The 20,989-nt window shown below is 37.6% G+C and overlaps 3 protein-coding genes across 4 annotated transcripts; 1 reads left to right on the top strand and 2 right to left on the bottom strand.

The window, feature by feature from the left end:
• Window positions 1-695: 695 nt before the first annotated feature.
• Window positions 696-1,552, top strand: LOC140745982 (3-oxoacyl-[acyl-carrier-protein] reductase FabG-like). Its single transcript, XM_073077956.1, has one exon. The coding sequence runs from the start codon at window positions 800-802 to the stop codon at window positions 1,550-1,552; it is 753 nt and encodes a 250-aa protein (XP_072934057.1). The 5' UTR covers window positions 696-799.
• A 1,510-nt stretch (window positions 1,553-3,062) lies between these two features.
• LOC140745981 (glucose 1-dehydrogenase 2-like) lies at window positions 3,063-3,968 on the bottom strand. Its single transcript, XM_073077955.1, has one exon. The coding sequence runs from the start codon at window positions 3,911-3,913 to the stop codon at window positions 3,158-3,160; it is 756 nt and encodes a 251-aa protein (XP_072934056.1). The 5' UTR covers window positions 3,914-3,968; the 3' UTR covers window positions 3,063-3,157.
• Window positions 3,969-6,853: 2,885 nt separating this feature from the next.
• LOC140746446 (alpha-tocopherol transfer protein-like) lies at window positions 6,854-20,708 on the bottom strand. Of its 2 annotated transcripts, none has more exons than XM_073078601.1 (7): window positions 20,575-20,708; window positions 16,833-16,971; window positions 10,154-10,307; window positions 9,694-9,798; window positions 9,022-9,169; window positions 8,478-8,694; window positions 6,854-7,906 (listed from the first exon to the last, which is right to left on the bottom strand). In XM_073078601.1, the coding sequence occupies exons 2-7, from the start codon at window positions 16,966-16,968 to the stop codon at window positions 7,752-7,754; spliced, it is 915 nt and encodes a 304-aa protein (XP_072934702.1). In that variant the 5' UTR covers window positions 16,969-16,971; window positions 20,575-20,708; the 3' UTR covers window positions 6,854-7,751. The 2 variants fall into 2 exon arrangements, with proteins under 2 accessions (XP_072934702.1, XP_072934701.1); XM_073078600.1 differs by having other exon boundaries at window positions 20,634-20,703.
• Window positions 20,709-20,989: the final 281 nt, after the last annotated feature.

Here is a 20,989-nt window from a genome sequence, read left to right as displayed (position 1 = left end):
GAGCGAAAGGCCGAGTTACCAACCATTATTATCGCTATCATTTGGTTAATATGTATGACAAATAATAATAAGGGCTTTTAAATTTTTCGTTTCATTATGTTATTTATTTACGCGTGTGAATATGAAAAAGGGATAAATCTATGAAATTGTAAGCAACTGTCAGAGGTTGAGATGGACTCTCATTTGCCTGTCTGTTTTTGGATCGCCCAAAATATATATCCAGTATCCGACCTACAATATAATATGTAATTATTAATGGTGTCACATTCTAGAATTGTATTCTAGCCGCATAACAGAGGTGTAGCTTTTCGAGAACGAAGGGGACGGTTCACCAAAGGCAACACATTTAATGGGCAAAAATAGCGTTTTTGTATTATTTTACGTTATCCTAAAAGAAGACCTTGAAATTAAATTATGGCCCCAGGAGGCACATTTCAAAGAACATTTAATCTTGACGATTTTTTTAAATATGATATTGTTAGATATCTTTTTAACGCGGCTGAAACCGCCGGGCATAGCTAGTATAACATATTTCACGTTATTCATTTAGCTGCAAAAAATCTTCACTTAACTTGATTTATAATAAACGTGGAGCTTGACTCCACGTTTATTCTTCTATACAGGCTATATAAATCTGTATGTATACTGTATAAATCTATTAAATAAAAACTATGATTCCAGTGTGAGTTCGGGCATAGCGAGTACCGCCGCAACCGAAGAAAAACATTTTATATCATAAACATATAATTAGGCAGCACGTATCATAATTCTACATCGTACGTCGTATTATTTGTCCAAAATGAGTTTGAAGGATAAAGCAGTAATTGTTACCGGTGGGGGATCCGGAATTGGTGCATCCATAGCGATGGATTTCGCTAAAGAAGGAGCCAACGTGGCTATCGTCGGGCGAAATGTTGACAAGTTAATTGCAATCGCTAAAAAATGCACAGCAATCGGAAATGAAGTTCTCGTCATCCGAGCGGACGTATCCAAAGACGAAGACGCGATCAGGATTGTCCAAAAGACGGTCGATAAGTTCGGCAAGCTGGACGTGTTGGTCAACAACGCTGGGGTCAGCAGACCGGGGTGCGTCCTCGAAGGGGACATCCTCCAAGCTTACGATATGGTTATGAATACCAATCTACGTGCCGTTATGCATCTGACCACACTGGCAACGCCACACCTGATAAAAACGAAGGGAAACATTATCAACATTTCGAGCGCCTTCGGCTTAATGCCGTGTGCAGGATCTGAAGTGTTAAATTACAGCATTTCGAAGGCAGCTTTGAACCAGTTCACAAGGTGTGCTGCCAATGAACTAGCGTCACTTGGGATCAGAGTGAACGCCGTCAGCCCGGGGCCAGTCGAAACGGATATATTGGTGAATTCCGATTTCCCGGGGGATTGGAACGACTTTAGAGCCCGAACTGCGCTCGATAGAGTGGCTCATCCACAAGAAATAGCAGACCTAGTGTTGTTCCTCGCGAGTGACAAAGCGAAAAGCATCACAGGATCCAATTTTGTTTCTGATAATGGGATGCTTTTAAAGTGAATTTAAATAAATTTTGAACATTACATTGAATACATTTTGAACTTTCCAAAATAAAAATACCTAATTGCAATAATACACATCCAGATCATATTTAAAAGGAACATTCCAATTAATGTTATTTAAATGGTGTCGAATTAAATTTGTTGTCTAAACAAATCTTTTTTGTTATTTTCCACACAACATATTTAAGAAAAGATTAGGGTAGAGTAGAGTAGAGGGTAGAGGTAAGGAGAATATACTCACTCGGGGAGCTGTTGCAAATGTGTTCACCTGCAAGCAGTAAATAACAGTTCGAAAAAAAAATAAAACGCTTTCTACACTCACAGCCCCACACTAGGATTCCCTGTGTCGTGGGTGCCATGACACACATAGACAAATACACAAACACCCAGACCCAGAAACAGAAATCTAAATTCATCATTTAGATTTCTGTCTGGCCGGGGATTGAACCCGGGACCCTTTGCGCGCTAGACCGGTATGGTGGCCGCTCCGCCACACGGGTCGTCAAACGGGTGAAAATCTTTCAAAAGTTCTAATGTAGCGAGAGTATGAATTGATATTTGTAGGCAGCGCAATTGCTGAATTGAACAATTGATTAATTTTGATGACTAGATTAACAAGATAAATTAATATAAATTAGTACAATATACAGAACCTCAACTATTACGTGGTCCAAAAAAATTGTAAATATAATTTGGACGGAGCCCGACAGGGCAACGCGCTCAGAGGACGACGGTTGCGTTCCTTTGGATATCCCGAAGTTCTCTACACAGCGCCGAGGACGGTCACCAGAGGGGTTTTGGTGCTGTAAATCTCCCACATAACCCGTCGTTGCTCCCAATGGCGTCGGGTACACTTTGAAGACTCCCCACGTCGTCGTTTCCTCGTCAAAAAAAAGGTAATATGACATAAGTGCACTGCACTCATGGTGATATTGTATCAGCATTATGCTAATAGGTACATGTATGTTTCACATAATTATACATATTTTTATCACAATCTTTGCATTGTGAATGATAATATGCGTTTTTACGTGCACTTCTTGAATATTTCTCACATTTTATTGTAACTTTAACTTAAATAAACAATCTTTGATTAACAGTTGTTTAATACAAAATGTTATTGTATTGTAATGATTCTATCACATTAAAGTAATAATTGACCAAGTACGAGCTGAACTCGCACATGCAGGATTGCGTACCACCAAATGTTCTAAATTTTTTATTATTAAATTAGTATTTGTTGTTATAGCGGCTAACGTTATATATAGGTACAGAACATTGTATAAAATCAAGTGTATGTATATTACGGTTCAAGTGATAGAGGCCTGTGACGACTTTGGGTAAGAAACCCTAAAAATAAGCTTAAAAATTATAGGTCTTTTATCAGTTATAATAGCATAAAAAATGTACCCAATCTAAAAAATGTATAAAAAACCAACAACAATTTGAGAATTTAATTTGCATATTAATGATGTTGGAATGGCTTTTAAGTTTTTACAACACCGATACTTACAAAATAAAATAAATATCATTACATTACTGTTTATAAACTTTAATTAAACCCAAGTACCATATTATTACAAAAACGAGTTATTGCATGGAATTAACATTTTAAAAGCATACCGTTGTCGGAAATATAATTTGAGCCCGTGATGCTTTTTGCTTTATCACTTGCAAGGAACATCACTAGGTCCGCTATTTCTTCTGGCTGTGCCACTTTATCGAGGGCCGTTAGACGTTTATAATCATCCCAACTTCCCGGGAACTCGGAATTAATTAGTATATCTGTTTCGACTGGCCCGGGGCTGATAGCATTGACTCTGATCCCAAGAGGAGCCAACTCCATTGCAGCGCATTTCGTGAAATGATTCAGTGCAGCCTTAGAAATGCTGTAGGTAAATAGGGCAGGTACACCAAAAGTACTCCAACCGGTGACACTCGAAATATTTACCACGTTTCCCTTAGTTTTGGTCAGATGTGGTGTAGCCAGGGTTGTCAAATGAATTTTGCCGCGTAGATTGGTATTCATGACTTCATCGTAAGCTTTAAGAATGTGTCCTTCGAGGATGCTCCCCGGTCTGCTGAACCCGGCGTTGTTGACCAAGACGTCCAGCTTACCGAACCTATCGACCGTCGCTTGGACGATCCTTACCACATCTTCTTCTTTGGACACGTCTGCTCTGATGATGAGGACTTCCTTCCCGATTGCGGTACATTTTTCAGCGACTGTGAGCAACTTGTCTTCATTTCGACCTACGATAGCAACATTGGCCTTTTGTTTTACGAATCCCATCGCTATAGCTGCGCCAATACCCGATCCGCCCCCGGTGACGATTATTACCTTGTCTTTAAAACTCATTTTGTATAGTTTAACGAAAGAATGAATATGAAACGAAAACGATAAAAACAGTATGTTTTTGAGCCCGTCCAGCGGAAAAAGGATCTTACTTAAGAATGCAATCGAAGTAAGCTTGTTGCATTTTTAAATAAATGCCTCTAAAACCCTTTGCAGTGACCCGAGGTAAAGGCGTAGCCGGACTGCGTTTTTATCAACTACCTCAAAAAATTATGGTTTAATATTTTATTAAATTATTACTGTTACAAGTCATTATTTTTAGGGCCTTCTGATTTTCATAATATAGGAGTAGCAGACGAGCATGCAGGCCACCTAATGGTAAGTGGCTACTTCCGCCCATGGGCATCTATAATCAACCCCAGATAGGATTTGACATTCCTACTTGAGGTCGCCCACAGATACGCCGCTACTACTCCTGAGGGTTAAACTGGAACGCCTCGGAAAAGTATGTCTCCCTTACCACACCCTTGAAACCGGAACACAGCAGCGCTTAATACTGTTGTTATTTTTTGTCGACTTGAACTTATTACGCCACTGCTTTGGACACCTTTTTATAAAAACGACAAGTTACGCATATCCCATGCTCAATTGCTCATACTCTAGAGTATGCTTATAGTCTATGCATTATTTCTTTCTAACAATTCTACAATTGACCAACCACATAACTGACGTACATAGACAATTAATTAGGTAAATTATATCTTAAACAATTACATATAACCTCGACATTCGTTGTAGATAAGAATAAATATTTCAGTAGCTAATTAACTTTTTACTGTTTTATTGTTGTAGGTACGCTTAGATAGTTGATGGCATCGAAGTATGCAAATTAAATCCGTATTTTCGTCCGAAATTTCGGATATTTTATACACCAGAGTTAATCAGAGTTTCCATACTATCGGTTATTCGAAATAAGGATGTAACTGAAAACGTAACCGACTCCGATATAAAAGTTTTAAATAATTTCGGATAGAGGTCGTTACAGATTATGTTAAACACAGAAAAATCTTATTTATGATAAGATGTATCATTTCTTTAAATTTCTTCAAATATTATACTAATTGTACGATATAGTATCTAAGTATGGTCCATCTTTTATTTTTGTTATATTAATATCGCCTATAAATACAAATCATTCTTACCACAGACCTTAGATACAGGTCTGTGATTCTTACACTTATATCTTCGGACAAATGAGTAACGAAATAGACTCCAAAACCAGTAAATTCTATTTCTCAGTCATCATCATCAACAACCCATTACTGTCCTACTGTAGCAAGTGATAATTAATTTCTAATACGGACATAACATTGAAAAATCAGAGGCCTGGGATTTGATCCTCGGACCCCTCGATCGAGAGGCCAAGTTTCTTAACCACTAGGCTATCACTGCGATTTCAACTATTTCTCAGTACCACAGTACAAATATGTTTATACTTAAAACTACGCCTAAGAATTATCGGTCAACGTACACGACCTTGCCCAAGGTAATCAGAAGCTATCATATACAAGGGTTAAACAGCTAAACAAATCTTATTATTTGCATAGAATATGCATTTTATGCAGCATTTACCTCAATAAAAAAACCCCATTATCAGAACTGATTAGTGATACTGTAGTGGTTGAAAACTCTGCCTCATTCACGGGGTCCAGGTTGCGAATCCCTGGCACGCACTTTTGATCTTTTAAATAGGGTTATGAAAGTGGTAGAACTTTCTGTGGTTGTCCCTGTAGTTTCTGGACCAGAATAGGGCTACGGTATCCCCTGCCTATCGTAAGAGGCGACTAAAAGGGGGCTTCCAGGGTTGCGAGCGGTAAGAGTGGGAGTATGTGTACCGTCGTACGCACCAGACGGTGTGGCGAGCGCCAAGCTCACCTGGGCGGAGACCGACGGGGCAACGCGCTAAGACGACTCCAGTTGCGTTCCTTTGGAGATCCCGGAGCCCTCCACGCAGCGCCGAGGACGGTCACCGGGGGGGTTTTAGTACTGTAAGAATCCCACATAACCCTGCGTCGCTCCCACGGCACCGGGTACCTTTTCAAGGTTTACCCCTCATAAACAAAAAAATTAGAACTTTTTATGGTACGACTCTGGCCACACCACCGCCATATCTTTTTCTGTATAATAGCGACAGATATACATATTCGAGGCGTTCCAACTTAGTCCTCTGTAACAACGCATCTGCGGCCGACTTCAGGTAGGAATATCTAATACTATCTGGGGTTGATTACAGATCCATGAGCGGCAGTAGCCACTTACCATCAGGTAGTCAACATGCTCGTCTGCTACTCATATTTAAAAAGAAATTGTCAATGAGCCCTAAAATGAGGCAGTTTCTCGTTACCTTTTTTTTTACGTGGGGAAACCCTCATGGGTTCCTCTCTGCCGCGGGGGCAGCTGAGAGGATATGCCGGACTCTTACCGGCTAAAACTCCACGGTGTTCCTCTGGACGCCCATTGCCGGGACTGCGGGTACGCTATAGCATTCGTCCGCGGTCCCGGCGGCGTTTGCCCACAGCAGGGCCCGTCTCCGTTTAGGATGGAGTTGGAGTTTACTCTATCCGCTCAGCTTTGAGGTGCGCACGGGAACACCGCGCGCGCCACCTCGAGGCCTATTTATGACGTAGGACACCCCCGTGTCCTACGTCATGCCTCCGTTATGGGGGTAGGAGATGGGCGTGGGGAACCCTTCTCCTACGCCCGGTTTTCCGGCTGCGGATAGGGAGGTCTGAGGTTCTCTCTCTTTCCCTCTCCGCAGCCTCCTTCTGCGAGATGACTTCCTCGCAGAAGGATTTTACAGCTTTCCAGAACCTGTCGCTCCTGACCATAACTTTTACTACGGCGGGGAGAGAGAGGTCCGGAGTTTCTCGTTACCTACGATGTAGGTAACGAGTTTCTCGTTATATAAGTTTATATCTCGTTAAATAAATGAAACGAACTCTCTGTACCATCACATAATATATTATCGTACATAAAATGTAATATTCATATAAAAAGTTAGCATTAAAATTTACAACTGTAATTATTGACCATATGAGGTATTTTCAGTTAGCGCCTGTCATAATTTCTCCGCAATATCATTAGAACCAGAGAATAATTCATCTGTTTCTTTTTATTTAGTTACCTCTATATTCTGTGTTACAGTTTCAATTTTTTTGGTAAATAATCATTTACCTTCAATTATATTTTCTATATCTTATAGCATTCGTAAAAGTAAACACATGATAAAGCTAAGCTGTTAGAACCAGAGTAGCCTAACTACAAAAAACGATTTACAATATGGAGAAAGTAAAGGCGTATAGTCCGCTCTGAAGTTGTTGCGAGGAGGCGTAGTCATACAATTTGCTATGGCGACGCGATTCATTTCTATATTCAGAGCAGACTAGCAGTTTTACGCGGACTATACATTTTTTTTTTTTTGTATTAATAACCAATATGCCCATTTTTTCTATCAAAACCAGGCAAAAAATTGGATGTATTGCTTGCCTTGGGTGGGTAAAGGTGTTGTGTAATGACTGTTTTTGTATTTGTTTACGTATTTCCCATACATTTCCAATCACCGCCCCTAGCGGATTGTATCAGAACTGATTGGAAATGTATGGGAAATACGTAAACAAATACAAAAAAGTCATTTTTAAGGGTACTGATTTAAACTTAAGTTTAAGAATTCGCCGTTTAAACAAAAGAAGAAATTAACTTCTAATTTTAACATATCATAGTTTGTTAACGTTTGGGTCAAAGCAGAGAATCTTTTAAATTTCCAGGTTAAATAAAATCCAGTTCCTCAGCATGAGAGATCAATCATACAACTAAGTTTTCACTGTTTTTGCATGATTATCCATCAGTCAATGTCCAGCTTCTTGAACGAGCCTTCCACTCCGCCGAAGATGTCGGAGATGGTCTTCGGCTTCCCGGACCTCAGGGATTCTGTTACCCGTTTCTGATTCTCACTCTTTATGTACGCTTCTCCTGCGTGTATCATTTCTAACACGACCTCTGAAATACCATTCAAATTAAAATATTAAGTACATTCATTTACAAGAACATAAGACAACAGTAAAAGTATATAGGTTCGCAAGGTTTCACCTGTCCAGGCATCCAAATTTAGAAGTCCCAATTACAATAAATTCAAATAATTCATACATTTTTACAATATAGCATGTGTTGCCAAACAGGTTGACATCTCTTTTAGCAGTGCGGAAACCTTGAACTAAACCATAAATAGCCACATTTGAATAGGTACTTTCGAAGATTTGTTGGATATCTGTCAGAAATTACTCATTGAGTATATCGAATAGGAAGTATCGAGTAAAAAGTATTGGTATCAAAGGAAAAGTACTGGATACGATATATATATATATACTTGGCAACCCGCATGTGCCGGGTTCGAATCCCGGCCAGACAAATATCTGATTAAGCTAGCTAATACATTTTGATATCTGTTCTAGGCCTGGGTATGTGTGTAAATACACATATACAGAAAGACAAATGTCTGTGTATGTTTCCACGGTACCCACGACCCAGGGAATCCTTGTGTCCATGTCCCACATATCTATCCACAACTAACCTTTACATTCCTGCCGGCTTTTGTATTTTCCACCAGATTCTTTAGGCAGAGCATCCAATGGTATCACTTCTTCCAACGTCTTGCTTCCCGGTATGTGGACCCCGAGCATATCCATGAGTTCCTTCTTCATAAAAGGTTTGATGATCATCAGAATTTTATCCATGAAGGACGGTGCGTTTTTGAAGTGTAGTCCTTTCAATTTAACAAACATCGCTTCCTGTAACAGTAAATGAAACGAATTAAAACAAAATTCATATTTTTAAAGGTGGTTACGCTTTGTGACTCTTTGTAATAACAACAGTGTTCTGTGTTCTGGTTTGAAGGGTAAGGAAGTAGTAAGGAAGACATACTTTTCCGAGGCGTTCCAGCTTAGTCCTCAGGTTTAGCGGCGCATCTATGGCCGACTTTAGCTTGGAATATGTAATTCTATTTGGGCTTGATTACACATGTCATGGGGGGAAGTAGCCACTTACCATCAGGCGGACTGCATGCTCGTCTGCTACTTCTATATTATAAATAAAAAAATACTTCTTTTGTCACGAACCTGGAGGTAGTACATGATGTGTTGAACGTTTTGAAGGTCGAGTCTCGCCACGTGGCCCAGAGTCACGCCTTCCAAGTCGATCACAATCATAAAGCCAGGCCATGTTCCCTCAATGTACTGCCACAGGTCCATTATCATTATAAACGTCCTGAAATTGAACGACATTCGCGAATAAAACCGTGTTCCAAATTAAAGAAAAACTGCTTAAAAATTACCTTAATTGGCCAAATTCTTGGAGAATGAAATTACAACATTACATAATTTGATGGTGGTAGGTGATGATAAGTGGTTACTGCCGGCCATGGATATCTGTAATCAACCCCAGATACGATTAGATATTCCTATCTCAGGTCGGCCACAGATGCGCCGCTATCCCTGAGGACTAAACTCGAACGCCTCGGAAAAGTATGTCTCCTAGATTACCTGAAACTTTCAGGTAATCTCTGAAACAGCTAGGCCGATTTTAACGAGACTGTTATTTACTGCTAGCTAATTTTATAAGTTGTAATTCAGGTTTCTTTTATTTTTGAAAGATAATTAAAGTTCCGCGGAAAGAGTCTCATAAAATCTACAAAGATCTAAAAATACACTTTTCACTGCGGATAAAACCGCGGGGCATCGTAAATATGCATATAACTAATAATTAACTATAAATAATGTTCAAGCACTTACTTCAGAGAATCACCATAGTGGAAGTTTTTCGCGTCATAATCTAGGAAGTGTGTGTACAATATGGCATATCCTTCCTTGGTGCGCATCGGCAATGGAGATATTAAGCTGAAAAGTATATCAAAAATGAAATTCACCTTAACTAAAAATATATCCTTATGTAAAAATCCCATCATCATCATATACAAGCCAATATTGTCCCACGGGGCACGAGTCTCTCCTCAGAACGTGTAGGTCCGCTACGCTGAGCAAGTACGAATTGTTAGACCTTTGAGATCCTTTTTTTAAAGACCTCTCAGGTATGCAGATTTTTTCACGATGTTTATTACAGATGGCAAAATATTATACAGAAAATATGATTTGCGTGACACCTACAAATGGTCTCCTTAAGCACCGTGTGACAGTGTCAGAAACGGTCACGAGATTTCTTGACCAAAATACTGTCCATAAAATATCAACTCACGTGGTTTCAGAAACTTTCTTCATCCGATTGTCGAAGTGTCTATCCTTGAAGTAGTTGGTGAAGAGAGTGCGTGCAGTGTAATGTGTATCCAGGACTTGCTTGGTGACACCCGTGCTGCAGTTGCAGGAGTGGTAGGCCAGAATCAGGTCGAGATCTGCAAAATAAATATTTGACCTAAATATTTGAACATGATAGAATTGGGTTGACTTTGGTTAAGCGCGTGTAAAGTGTGGGGTAAAGAAGAATTTTTCCTTTATTAATCCTCAGGAGTTTCGGTTCTACGTTGTCTTGAAACGATGTGGATGTCAGCTGACTTCATTTTAATATTTTTTTATAATAATATCTCAAGACAGCCGATGACGAGATTGTTATATAGAGATGAAGACGCTTTCTATAAGATAATAAGGAAGTAGCTATAAAGAACCACATACAATAATATCCGTAGGGAATCATTCTAGTCACAACCTTGCAAAGATATACATTCGCTACTGGTTATAACATTACGAAAGATCGTGCCACCTGTGACTTCGAGCCCTTTTCCTGTCACGCGGTCCATTGTCCACATGCGTACCACTAGCATCGTATCATTTTGTAAATACTTTTCCTGTCAAGCATGCCACACGGCTCGCGACGACTACAATAGGTCAATTCACGCATGGGACTGTGGATGGCACATGCACATGACCATAAACTCGTGACAAGAAAAGCCCTCTTAATAACTAATGGATATCATCTTTATAGGTACCAACTAAATAAAAAATACTGAACAAGCCATGTATCATAAACAAACGCATATAAACATAAGAGCTTACATAGCAACGTTATGTATTATTGTATGAATCAATACTATAAAAAACAATTAAGAACAATAATAAAAAAATAAATTAATTTTTACGACAATACTGAATAGTTCAGTCGCCTACGCTAATAATTAATAATTAATTAGATAACAATGTTTATTTTTATTGAGATTGAATTTATTGATCGTTGTATAAAAACACTGTTTAAATATTCTGATAAGCGACAACCTTAAATTACCTACCAATCTTTGATACTTTGTCTACAGACGTGAAACAACAATAGTTTATGTGGTAAGAAATTGCGTGTTTGTAAGGAAGTGTTAACTTGTCTAAGTAGATTTAATAATAACATAATCATTACGATTATATTAATTACCGTCACGTGATGGGATCCTGTTTTAAATGCATTCATTATTATTAAATTGTTGTCTCACTGCTAAGCAAATTTTAAAAAGTATTTATTTATCTCTACTAGTACTAGTCAAGTATGTTAAAGTCTTTACAAGGCAAGAGTAACCATCGCTACCTTCTTTTTTTTCTGCCCAATAACAGCAGTATAGCGCAGTCATATTCTAATTGTAAAATGTGGAAAAGGACTTTTACACGAAGCATTTAGTTCTCAGATATAGCAACCACGTTCTGTACCCTTACCATGAGTTTTTACGTTTTGACAAATATGACTGTTTTGGTATTTGTTTACGTATTTGCCCATACAATTCCAATCAGCGCCCCTAGCGGATTGTATCAGAACTATACTATTAGTAACGTAACATTAAATGTCTAAATTGACAAAATGGCGCTTTATGTTTTGTGTCTCTTTTTTCCGAACATGTGAGGTAGACAATTGTTACGTTTACTCAGTCTACTAAGCAAACGGAATATAATAATGGATTGAGTAAACGTAACGTAAAAAATGTGGAATGTTTTGAAAACTCATGGTAAGGGTACAGGTTGTTTAATCGTATTTGGAGTTATTTACTAATACATATCTGTACCCTTACCCTTAATATGAGTTTTTACGTTTTTACAAAAATGACTGTTGTTGTATTTGTTTACGTATTTGCCCATACATTTCCAATCAGCGCTCTTAGCGGACTGTGTCAGAACTGATTGGAAATAAATGGGAAATACGTAAACAAAGATAAAAACAGTCATTTTTGTCAAAACGTAAAAACTCATACTAAGGGTACTGTATGAGGCAGTAACGACTAGGCAGCTTTGAAGGTGGTAGACCCGTTTGTGTTGGTAGTCGTACTCCGGCACCACAGCCGCTCCTATTTCTGCGTGATAAGATTAGTGTTAAGCGCTGCTGTTCTAGTTGAAAGTGTGTGATAAGAGAAGCTTACCTACTTATCCGAGCTTTTCTTTTTTATAATATAAGAGTAGCAGACGAGCATACAGTCCACCTTATGGTAAGTGGCTACTGCCGCCCCTGGACATCTGTAATCAACCCCAGATAGGATTAGATATTTCTACCTGAGGTCGGCCACAGATGCGCCGCTACCCCTAAGGACTAAGCTGGAACGCCTCGAGAAAGTATGTCTCCTTTACCACACCCTTCAAAACGGAACACAGCAGTACCTAACACTGCTGTTATTAGGCAGAAATAGGTGTGGCGGTGGTGCCGCCGGAGTCGAACCACAAAGGGTTCTACCACCTTCAGAACTTCATCACCTTCTCATCGCATGGGATAGATTCTCATTCACATGAACATATAAAAGTGACAATCGGGAGCCCAATAAAACATTGTTCGCAAAGTGGCGTAAAATCTATTAAGTCCACTTCACCAACGAGTCGTTTTCATCCCATCAATGATGACACAGTAAAGATAAAAATAGGTATAATAGGCACAGTATTTAGATGTGTTTGCGTAACGGTCAATTGCATGCAAGTTAGTTGGCGAACTAATAAGCAGCAATTTATTCAACCGCTTGTCATTGTTACTGATACGCTGTTTGCAACGCAAAACACGTGCATGGAGCCATAATAACATCGTTAATTGTTTAAACACCACCATTTACATCTTCAGGCCTCTTGGATGAGACCTCGATTTGTTCTAACTCTACTAATGTGGTTGAATCCTAAGTGGTTCAACTCCAAAACTTCCGCTTATTTCTGTCTAGTATAAGATTGTTGAGTTCTGGTTTGCAGGTTTTCTTATGGACCTGATGGTAAGTGGCAACTGCCTCCCTTAGATATATGTAATCAACCCGAGAAAAGGTTATATTCATACATGTGGTCGCCACATATACGTTGCTACTCCTAAGGCTAAGTTGTTGTTGTTGCTGTTGTTGCTGTAAGTTCGAACGCTTCATATATGTGTGTTTCCCTTACCACACCCTTCAAAGCAGCAGCACTTAGTACTGCTGCGGCTGTGGAGGCAGTGGTGCCTCCGGAGTCGAACAACAATTATTTCCACCACTTTCAATGATATTATTGTGGCAATTAAGGTTTCGTACCCAAAGGGTAAAAACGGAACCCTATTACGAAGACTTCGCTGTCTGTCCGTCTGTCACAGGGCTATATCTCCGGAACAGTAATAGATAGACACAAGACATTGACGGGGGCCGCTATAATAACAAATACTAAAAATAAAATAAAGTTGAATATTAAAGAGCGTCTCAATAAAACAAACCGGTATTTTTCGCCATTTTTCAATATAACTGTTAAACCGTACTAGTGGTACGGAAGCCTCCATGTGCGAGTTCGACTCGTACTTGGCGAATTATATTATTTTTAACACACAAAAGTTCATCTCCTCTCCACACTCGAAATAGAGGCATCAAAGTTACTGTCAACTTTTAAAGAAAACGAATTTAATATTTCATTCTGGATCTAGCTTTCGAGATCATAAAATGACCTAATAAAATAACACTTCCCAAAGGGAAACTCATGGTAAACTTAATTAACGATTACAAAGGTAACAATCCTTAATAAAGAATGATTAATAAAATTACCTTCATGATGTGCATTTAATTATTAAACAAGAATATTATAATTATACCAACAACAATAATATGATGTATCATTAAACTCATTAATATTCATGATCATGATGATATTTGTAAGGATACGGACCAAAAATTCAATTAAAATGTTTACTCAACGAGGTTAATGTTTTTCGAGCGTATTTTTGTGCGTGACCGCCTTGAGTAAACTAATTCTTTCGCCTCTTCTTCTCCATAACGAAACCCCTTGTGAAGTGTTGGTAGTTGTATTAACATTCAAAAAGTGCTCTGTAATGAACTTATTTTGAATTTAAAAAAATGATTTGATTTGTTTTGAAGGGTAAGAACCCAGGGAAGGAACCCTATTACTAAGCCTCTTCTGTCAGTCCGCCTGTCTGTCATAGGGCTCTATCTTCTGAACCGTAATAGATAGCAACTTGGATTTTTACAGAGTACTACGATAGCCGCTACAACTACAAATAATAAAAATAAAAAAACTTAAAAATAAAGCATTAAGCTTTGATAATTTTAAACCGTGATATAAAAGTGTTATTTACTTTTTATTTGCTATTTACTTAACTGCTTATTACTCAGATAAATTAATGAATATGAATATTGTGAAGGCAATTAACGCTATTATCGTTTTAATTACAATATTGTAAAAATAAATAATTAATAAATGTATAAAACTTGACTTAATTATTATAATGACTGTCGTTAAAATGTTACAATTTTTAATTTGTAAAAAAAAATCTTTTTACAAAAACAAATTCTGAGTACTTGAAACAATGAAGGTCAAAGACACTAATTAGAAGGGCATCGTAATTTTTTCTTTAGATAACACTTTGTACTAATTACGAAAAGCCTACAGTGGCTGGCAGTAGTGCTAGTTTTTGTTATTATCATCAAATTAGTATTTTTGTCAGCAGACAACAGTTGATACCGTTATGTAAAGCATTCAGGAGGGAATTAGGTGGATCCAAATCATCATCGTCCTCATCATTATATGAAAAAAAAAAATAACAAAAAAATACAACCGACTTCTATGTCACTACAAAGTAAAAAATAATTCAAATAAATGTTGGTTTAGTACGTAGTTCTGAGGTCGGCGCTTAATATATTTCGTTGGATAACGGCATAAACAGTGTGTCCAATATGAGCACCGACTTCAGGATACATAATCCGCGAACAAACATAAAAAAACGTATATAGGTACGGTCGAATTGAGAGACCTTCTCCTTTTTCGAGGTCGGTTTAAAAGTAGAGAACCATTTTATTAGGACAAGACCCATATAACCTCAACAACACGAACCCAAAGATTATATTAAAATCCGTCAAGCCATTTTAAACTTTCAAAGCTGGATAAAAAGTACCCTAGAAAATTACTAATATTATATTACACTAATTAGCTTACGTCATATTTGTATTTTAAGTTATTTTATAGAGTCTATATACATATAACTGTTTATTGTGTCTGGTAATTAAATACATATTACTGATTTAATTACTCTTCCTTTAGCCATTAAATAATAAATTATTACTTGAAACCATATTAGAATTAATATAATTCTTAGTTAATGCATAGTGTATGCGATGTTTAATTTTGTGTTAGAGGTATACATTTACGGTAATCTAACTTTTACGTATTTCTTACTACTGTAAGTACCACACTTATATTGTTTCAAAAACTACAAAAAAATCGCGTAAGAAACATAAGTTAACGAACGAAACCGATTAAAATACTCAATAGTTTTGACAATTTGACATCTGATTTAAAAATATTACAAAAACAAGTAACGGCTTTTTGGTTCTCCTTTGTAACCATTTTGAGGAAGTTATTTTGAATGTCAATGAGGGATTTTTTTCTTAATATCTTATATACAAAATTCTCGTGTCAGCTAGTTTCTAGAAATAAAACAGATACTCAGTAAAAGACATTTCTAAAAATATCTCAGCCTGGTTAAAATGTTGTAATCCTTGATCTTTATTTTTGTTAAAATATAATAAACGAATGTTGCTAAACAAGTTTTTTTATTACGTGCTCTCATTCCTACAAATAGACTGAATCTTTTAAAACATTAAAATGTACAATAGTTTACCAAATTTTGCCTATTTGCGTAATAATTATTTTATACAACACTACGAGTATTACGCAATACTCATAATATTGGTCACGCCTATTAGGTTCTAATAACATAAAAATCAAGAATCTGAATTATTGCAGTACATTATTTTTCATGTTGGTAAAATGAAATGATATCAGTAAGCAAGTCTTTTTTACTAAGCTTCGCTTCGCATGAGCTTCCTCCTCATAAACAAAAAAAAATGTCTCCATTTTGGTGTTGGGGTGGAACCTCTTTTGTTCCAACACCTTTCAAAACTTTCAATTTGTAACATTTCCTAAACCTACCGTGGCATTCAAAGTCGTTCAAACAAGTGCAAGTTTTACTTCAGGAGGTTCTACAAGTTGTCGTCCTATTTTGGTCTGAGCTAACGTAATTTAGCCAGTTTGAGAACAAGGAAAATATTATTACTGGTCATGAATACATTAAAAAATAGTTCCTTACCAGGTACATATAAGTCACATTGACTGGACACTTATTTTGCCTTTTTAATAGATGCAGTTATGGTCACGCGGAAAGTGGTAATAACCACTCTTTGTAAATCTAGTGCGGAAGTAACAACTCTATATAAGTACTCCCATTAACAGCAATAAAAAAATATTTCGTATCCCTTCATTTTAAAAGTTTTTTTATACCAAACAATAGTTCATCATAGTGAATGGTGACAATTTTATCCACAACTCATTCAGTCTCATAACAGAAATATAAATTCATCATTTAGACTTTTATCTGGACGGAACCAACTGTTAAGATTGATCCCTTTGATTAGGGTTAGACCGGTATGACACCGATATTCCAAGGCCCTTACCAGTGATATACTTGGAGGGCAGATGTGGCTGTGTGTCCATCCAGCTGCGCAACGCCGCAATGTCCTTCGGAGTGATCCCGGTCTTCTTCTGGTACTCCTCTTCTAGAGGGAACTGGGTTAACTCTGCTGACGGCATTTTCTGGAAAAAAAATGATATAACGGATAAATCAAAAAAGTATACTGAACATCACTGATTCTAATATAGGAGTAGCAAACGAGCATGCAGTCCATCTGATTGTAAGCATCGGCACTACATTGCTTTTACAAGGCAGTCTGACTACAAAGGATTCTATGCCGACTTACTAGCGGCTTTGCCCTCTAAAAGACGGAAGTGAGTTTAAATTTAGTGACTAAAGGTCATCCATCCAATCTAGAAATCTACATCTAAATGCAAATATATAATAAACCAAAATCGATAACAACTACACTTATAATGTTGAAAAATCCTATCTTTCAACCTGGAATTAAACTTAAACTCATAAAGTTTCTTTGCAATCGGTTGACAAGTTTCTGAGATTAGTACAATAAATTAGTGACATAGTGAATTCTATATTTTACTACAATTTTTCACATCAAGGCTTGTGACACACAAATTGTATTTAATATTTAAGTTCTCAGTGTAGTACACTACTTAAAGCAGGAATAGCCTGGTTAAAACTCCGCTTTTTAATGGAGGGGTCCAAGGTAAAAATTATGTGCGCGCTTCTGATTTTTTAAAATATATACAGTTGCTTTAACGGGGAAGGAAAACAGCACGAGAAAATCTGCTTACTAGTTTAAAAAAACTCAAATAGCTTGTAAAGTTTACCGCTTACTTTTTTTTTTTTTTTGTTGACGAGGGGGAAACCTTCAAAAGGTACCCGACGCCATGGGAGTGACGCCGGGTTATGTGCCCGGCTTATGGGGGGGTTTTAGTGACCGCACTAAAACCCCCCCGGTGGCCGTCCTCAGCGTTTGGTGGAGAACTGCGGGATCTCCAACGGAACACAACCAGAGTCCTCCTAACGCGATGCCCTTCTATCGGGCTCTGCCCTGGGGGGAGCAATTTACGTTCCTCTCACATCCCCTGGTGATTAAAGCGATATGCAAACACACAAACCGCTGTCCTTCCCGGGGTCGCTTGCTGGACGGTTTAAACTCCCACTCTTGCCGCCCGCAACCCCGGAAGCCCCCTTTTTGTCGCCTCTTACGACAGGCAGGGGATACCGTAGCCCTATTCTAGTCCCGGAACTACAGGGACAAACTTAGCTATGACCTAACATCCTCCCATTCTGATAGGAGCCCCATGTGAAGCAGTTAAATATTAGTTAAGTATACTAAGTATTTTTACCACCGGATTCACAAATTAGCACTTTTTATGTATTGCAACAAAATCGAATACTTATTTGTTTATGGTAGCTCATAGATTAGATTTACAGACAAAAGGACTAAAGGTTGTCACACTGTCAATTAAAGCAACGCTATGTAAATCGTAATTTACACTGCAATAACATCATAATACTTAATACACATACAAAAAATCAATTATTCTCATTAATAACTCCATTTTGATATTATGACATTAAGCATTAGTGTGTGCATCATAACTCTCGACAGGTCTAGTCAGATACAGGAAATTCAGCGGCATATCCAGTTAGGATGGGGTGCTTTCAGCAATATGTCTGAAGTATTTAAGAGCAAACTACGTATGGCTCTCAAACGTCGTGCTTTTGACCAGTGCATCTTTCCTGTCATGACATATGGAGCGGAGACATGGACCCTCACTAGCCAGCACTAGGCGGGGCATGTCTGCCGGAGAAATGATGGCAGATGGACCCGAAAAGTCCTCGAGTGGAGACCAAGACGAGGCAGAAGAAACGTTGGGAGGCAACCTGGTCGACCTGGTCAAAATAGCAGGCCGCCATTGGATAAGAATGGCACGCGATCAAGCCACATGGAAACACCATGAGAAGACCAATACCCAGCATTGGGTGAATAATGGTTGAAGAAGAAGAAGAAGAAGATTAGTGCGTGCGTCGTGCATATTAACAATTTATTATCATTTGCTTAAGGGTGTAGGAAAACATCGTGAGCAAAGAAAAAAGTTCTCAAAGGTTTGTGAACGGTAAAGTCTTCTAATTTGCACTTGGCCAGCGCGATGGACTGTGACCTAACGCCTCTCACTCTGAGAGGAGACCCGTACCCAGCAGTGGGACAAAAGTGTTGATAACGACTACGATGACGTTATATATTCATGATAAAATATACTTTATAAGGAATTACTTTTCTACCATTGGCTACGAAAGGGTGAAAACCTACTTGATTTATATAATCTACAAAGTTGACGTAACAGGCTAACAGATAGCTTTTTATAATATAGGAGTAACATATGTAATCAACCCCAGATAGGATTAGATATTCCTACCTGAGGTAGCCACTGATGCGCCGCATCCCCTGAGGACTATGCTGCTGTTATTAGGCAGAATTAGGTGTGGCGGTGCCGATGGAGTCTATCAACAAAGGGTTCTACCACCTTCAAAAAGCTGATAGTTCACTACGAAAAAAAATGTCATTTACTAGTTAAATATACAGGGTGAATTTTTCAAATAGGCCTTCAGGGCTAAATCCGAAACTATAAGGATTAGCGATTATTTTTAAGAAAATACATTTTAAGCTATTGCATAGCTTCTATCGCGGGCCTTGAGCATGGAGAAGAATCTAGAAATTCCGTTACGAAAAAAACCTAACACCCCCCACTCCGACTTTGCATACTGCATAAATAAAATAAATATATAATTGTAATTGCATAAGTTGATAAAAAATGCTATGCAATAGCTTTACCGCGGCAGTCTCCGAGTGCCACACGTATTTTTTTCATTCGTTGGCATACTATTCCTTATGGATTATACATAACAAATGACTTATGTATAATCCTTAGGGACTATACTTAAGTAATAACATCGAAGAACTTGTTGGTTCATCAACAAATTCTTCGATGTCATATCCATGTCATACGGCTTAGTATGAGAAAGTAAAAAGTTGGCAACTAAATTCCCGACGTTTTTCAAATTTATTTTTTAATAAAAATAGATAACTCTTATTTTTTGTTGTTTAAAATTCGTTTCAACGTTTCATCAACTTCGTTATATGTAATCATTCGGATTTCGCTCGAAAAAGTCATTCTCGCAAATTGTCAACTTTACATCTGAATTATACGAAACTGCTCCTAAAAATAACCTTAACTAAGTGGGACATAAGTAAAAATATAAATTCTTGCAGAACAAAACGTCCGCTTTCGAATGATTTAAAACGTTAGGCAAAAAAATTGCTAAAATACGCGAAATGTTTAAATTAACGAATGGCGGGAACTTAACTGCCAATGTAATATGAAAAAAATATGTATTTTCTTAAAATTGAGGCTCTCCTTTAGTTTGTCATTTAGCATTGCTTTCCAGAATTTTATCCTTATAAACAACACTATTAGATAGTGGAATATTATAGAGGGTGTATTGTTTTTAATGAACTCGTTCGATTCCCGGCTAGGGTAAAGAGATTAAAAAAAGTAATGACGCAGTTTTAGTTTTAATCAAAATCGGCCTCGTAACTCCTTTCAGCATTTTTCGCTAATCCTAATAGTTTGGGATTTGGCCCTGAAGGCCCGTTTGAAAATTTCACCCTGTGTAATATACATTAAAGTATAAATTATTAAACAGGTAATTAAATATTTGTTATAAATCTTATAATTAATATTTAAAAATCTTACATTTTTTATCCACACTTTGTAAACACTATAAAATTAAAAACAAAAGTCACGTCACTTACATAATGAACTTCCAGAACCGCGTCCGTCGTAGCGCGCGACAGAGAGCGTACGTAGCGTTGCCCGTTCCAACAACCATTTGTATTGCGAATGTCTCAGACAAAAATGAATAGATAAAGCCTTTTAAATAAAAATGATACCAAATTACGTCAAAAAAATTAAGATATGTTTAATTAGTAATTCGTTCACAGAATGACGTCTGCCATAATGTGCAGCGGAAAGCGTATGTAGTATTTAGCTTGGACCACAACTAGTGGTACTGCTAATGAAACTACCAAAATGAAAATGTACAACTTGTCAAAAAAAAGTGTACCAAAATTTTCCAAAAAATATACATACGGTACGAAAGAAAATTATG

Source organism: Epargyreus clarus, unplaced genomic scaffold (assembly GCF_041222505.1).
Source record: "Epargyreus clarus isolate Ecla_fem2 unplaced genomic scaffold, WU_Ecla_fem_2.2 ptg000012l, whole genome shotgun sequence".
NCBI lineage: Eukaryota > Metazoa > Arthropoda > Insecta > Lepidoptera > Hesperiidae > Epargyreus > Epargyreus clarus.
Note: the sequence above shows the minus strand (reverse complement) of the source record. Positions and strands in the feature narration are given on the sequence as shown.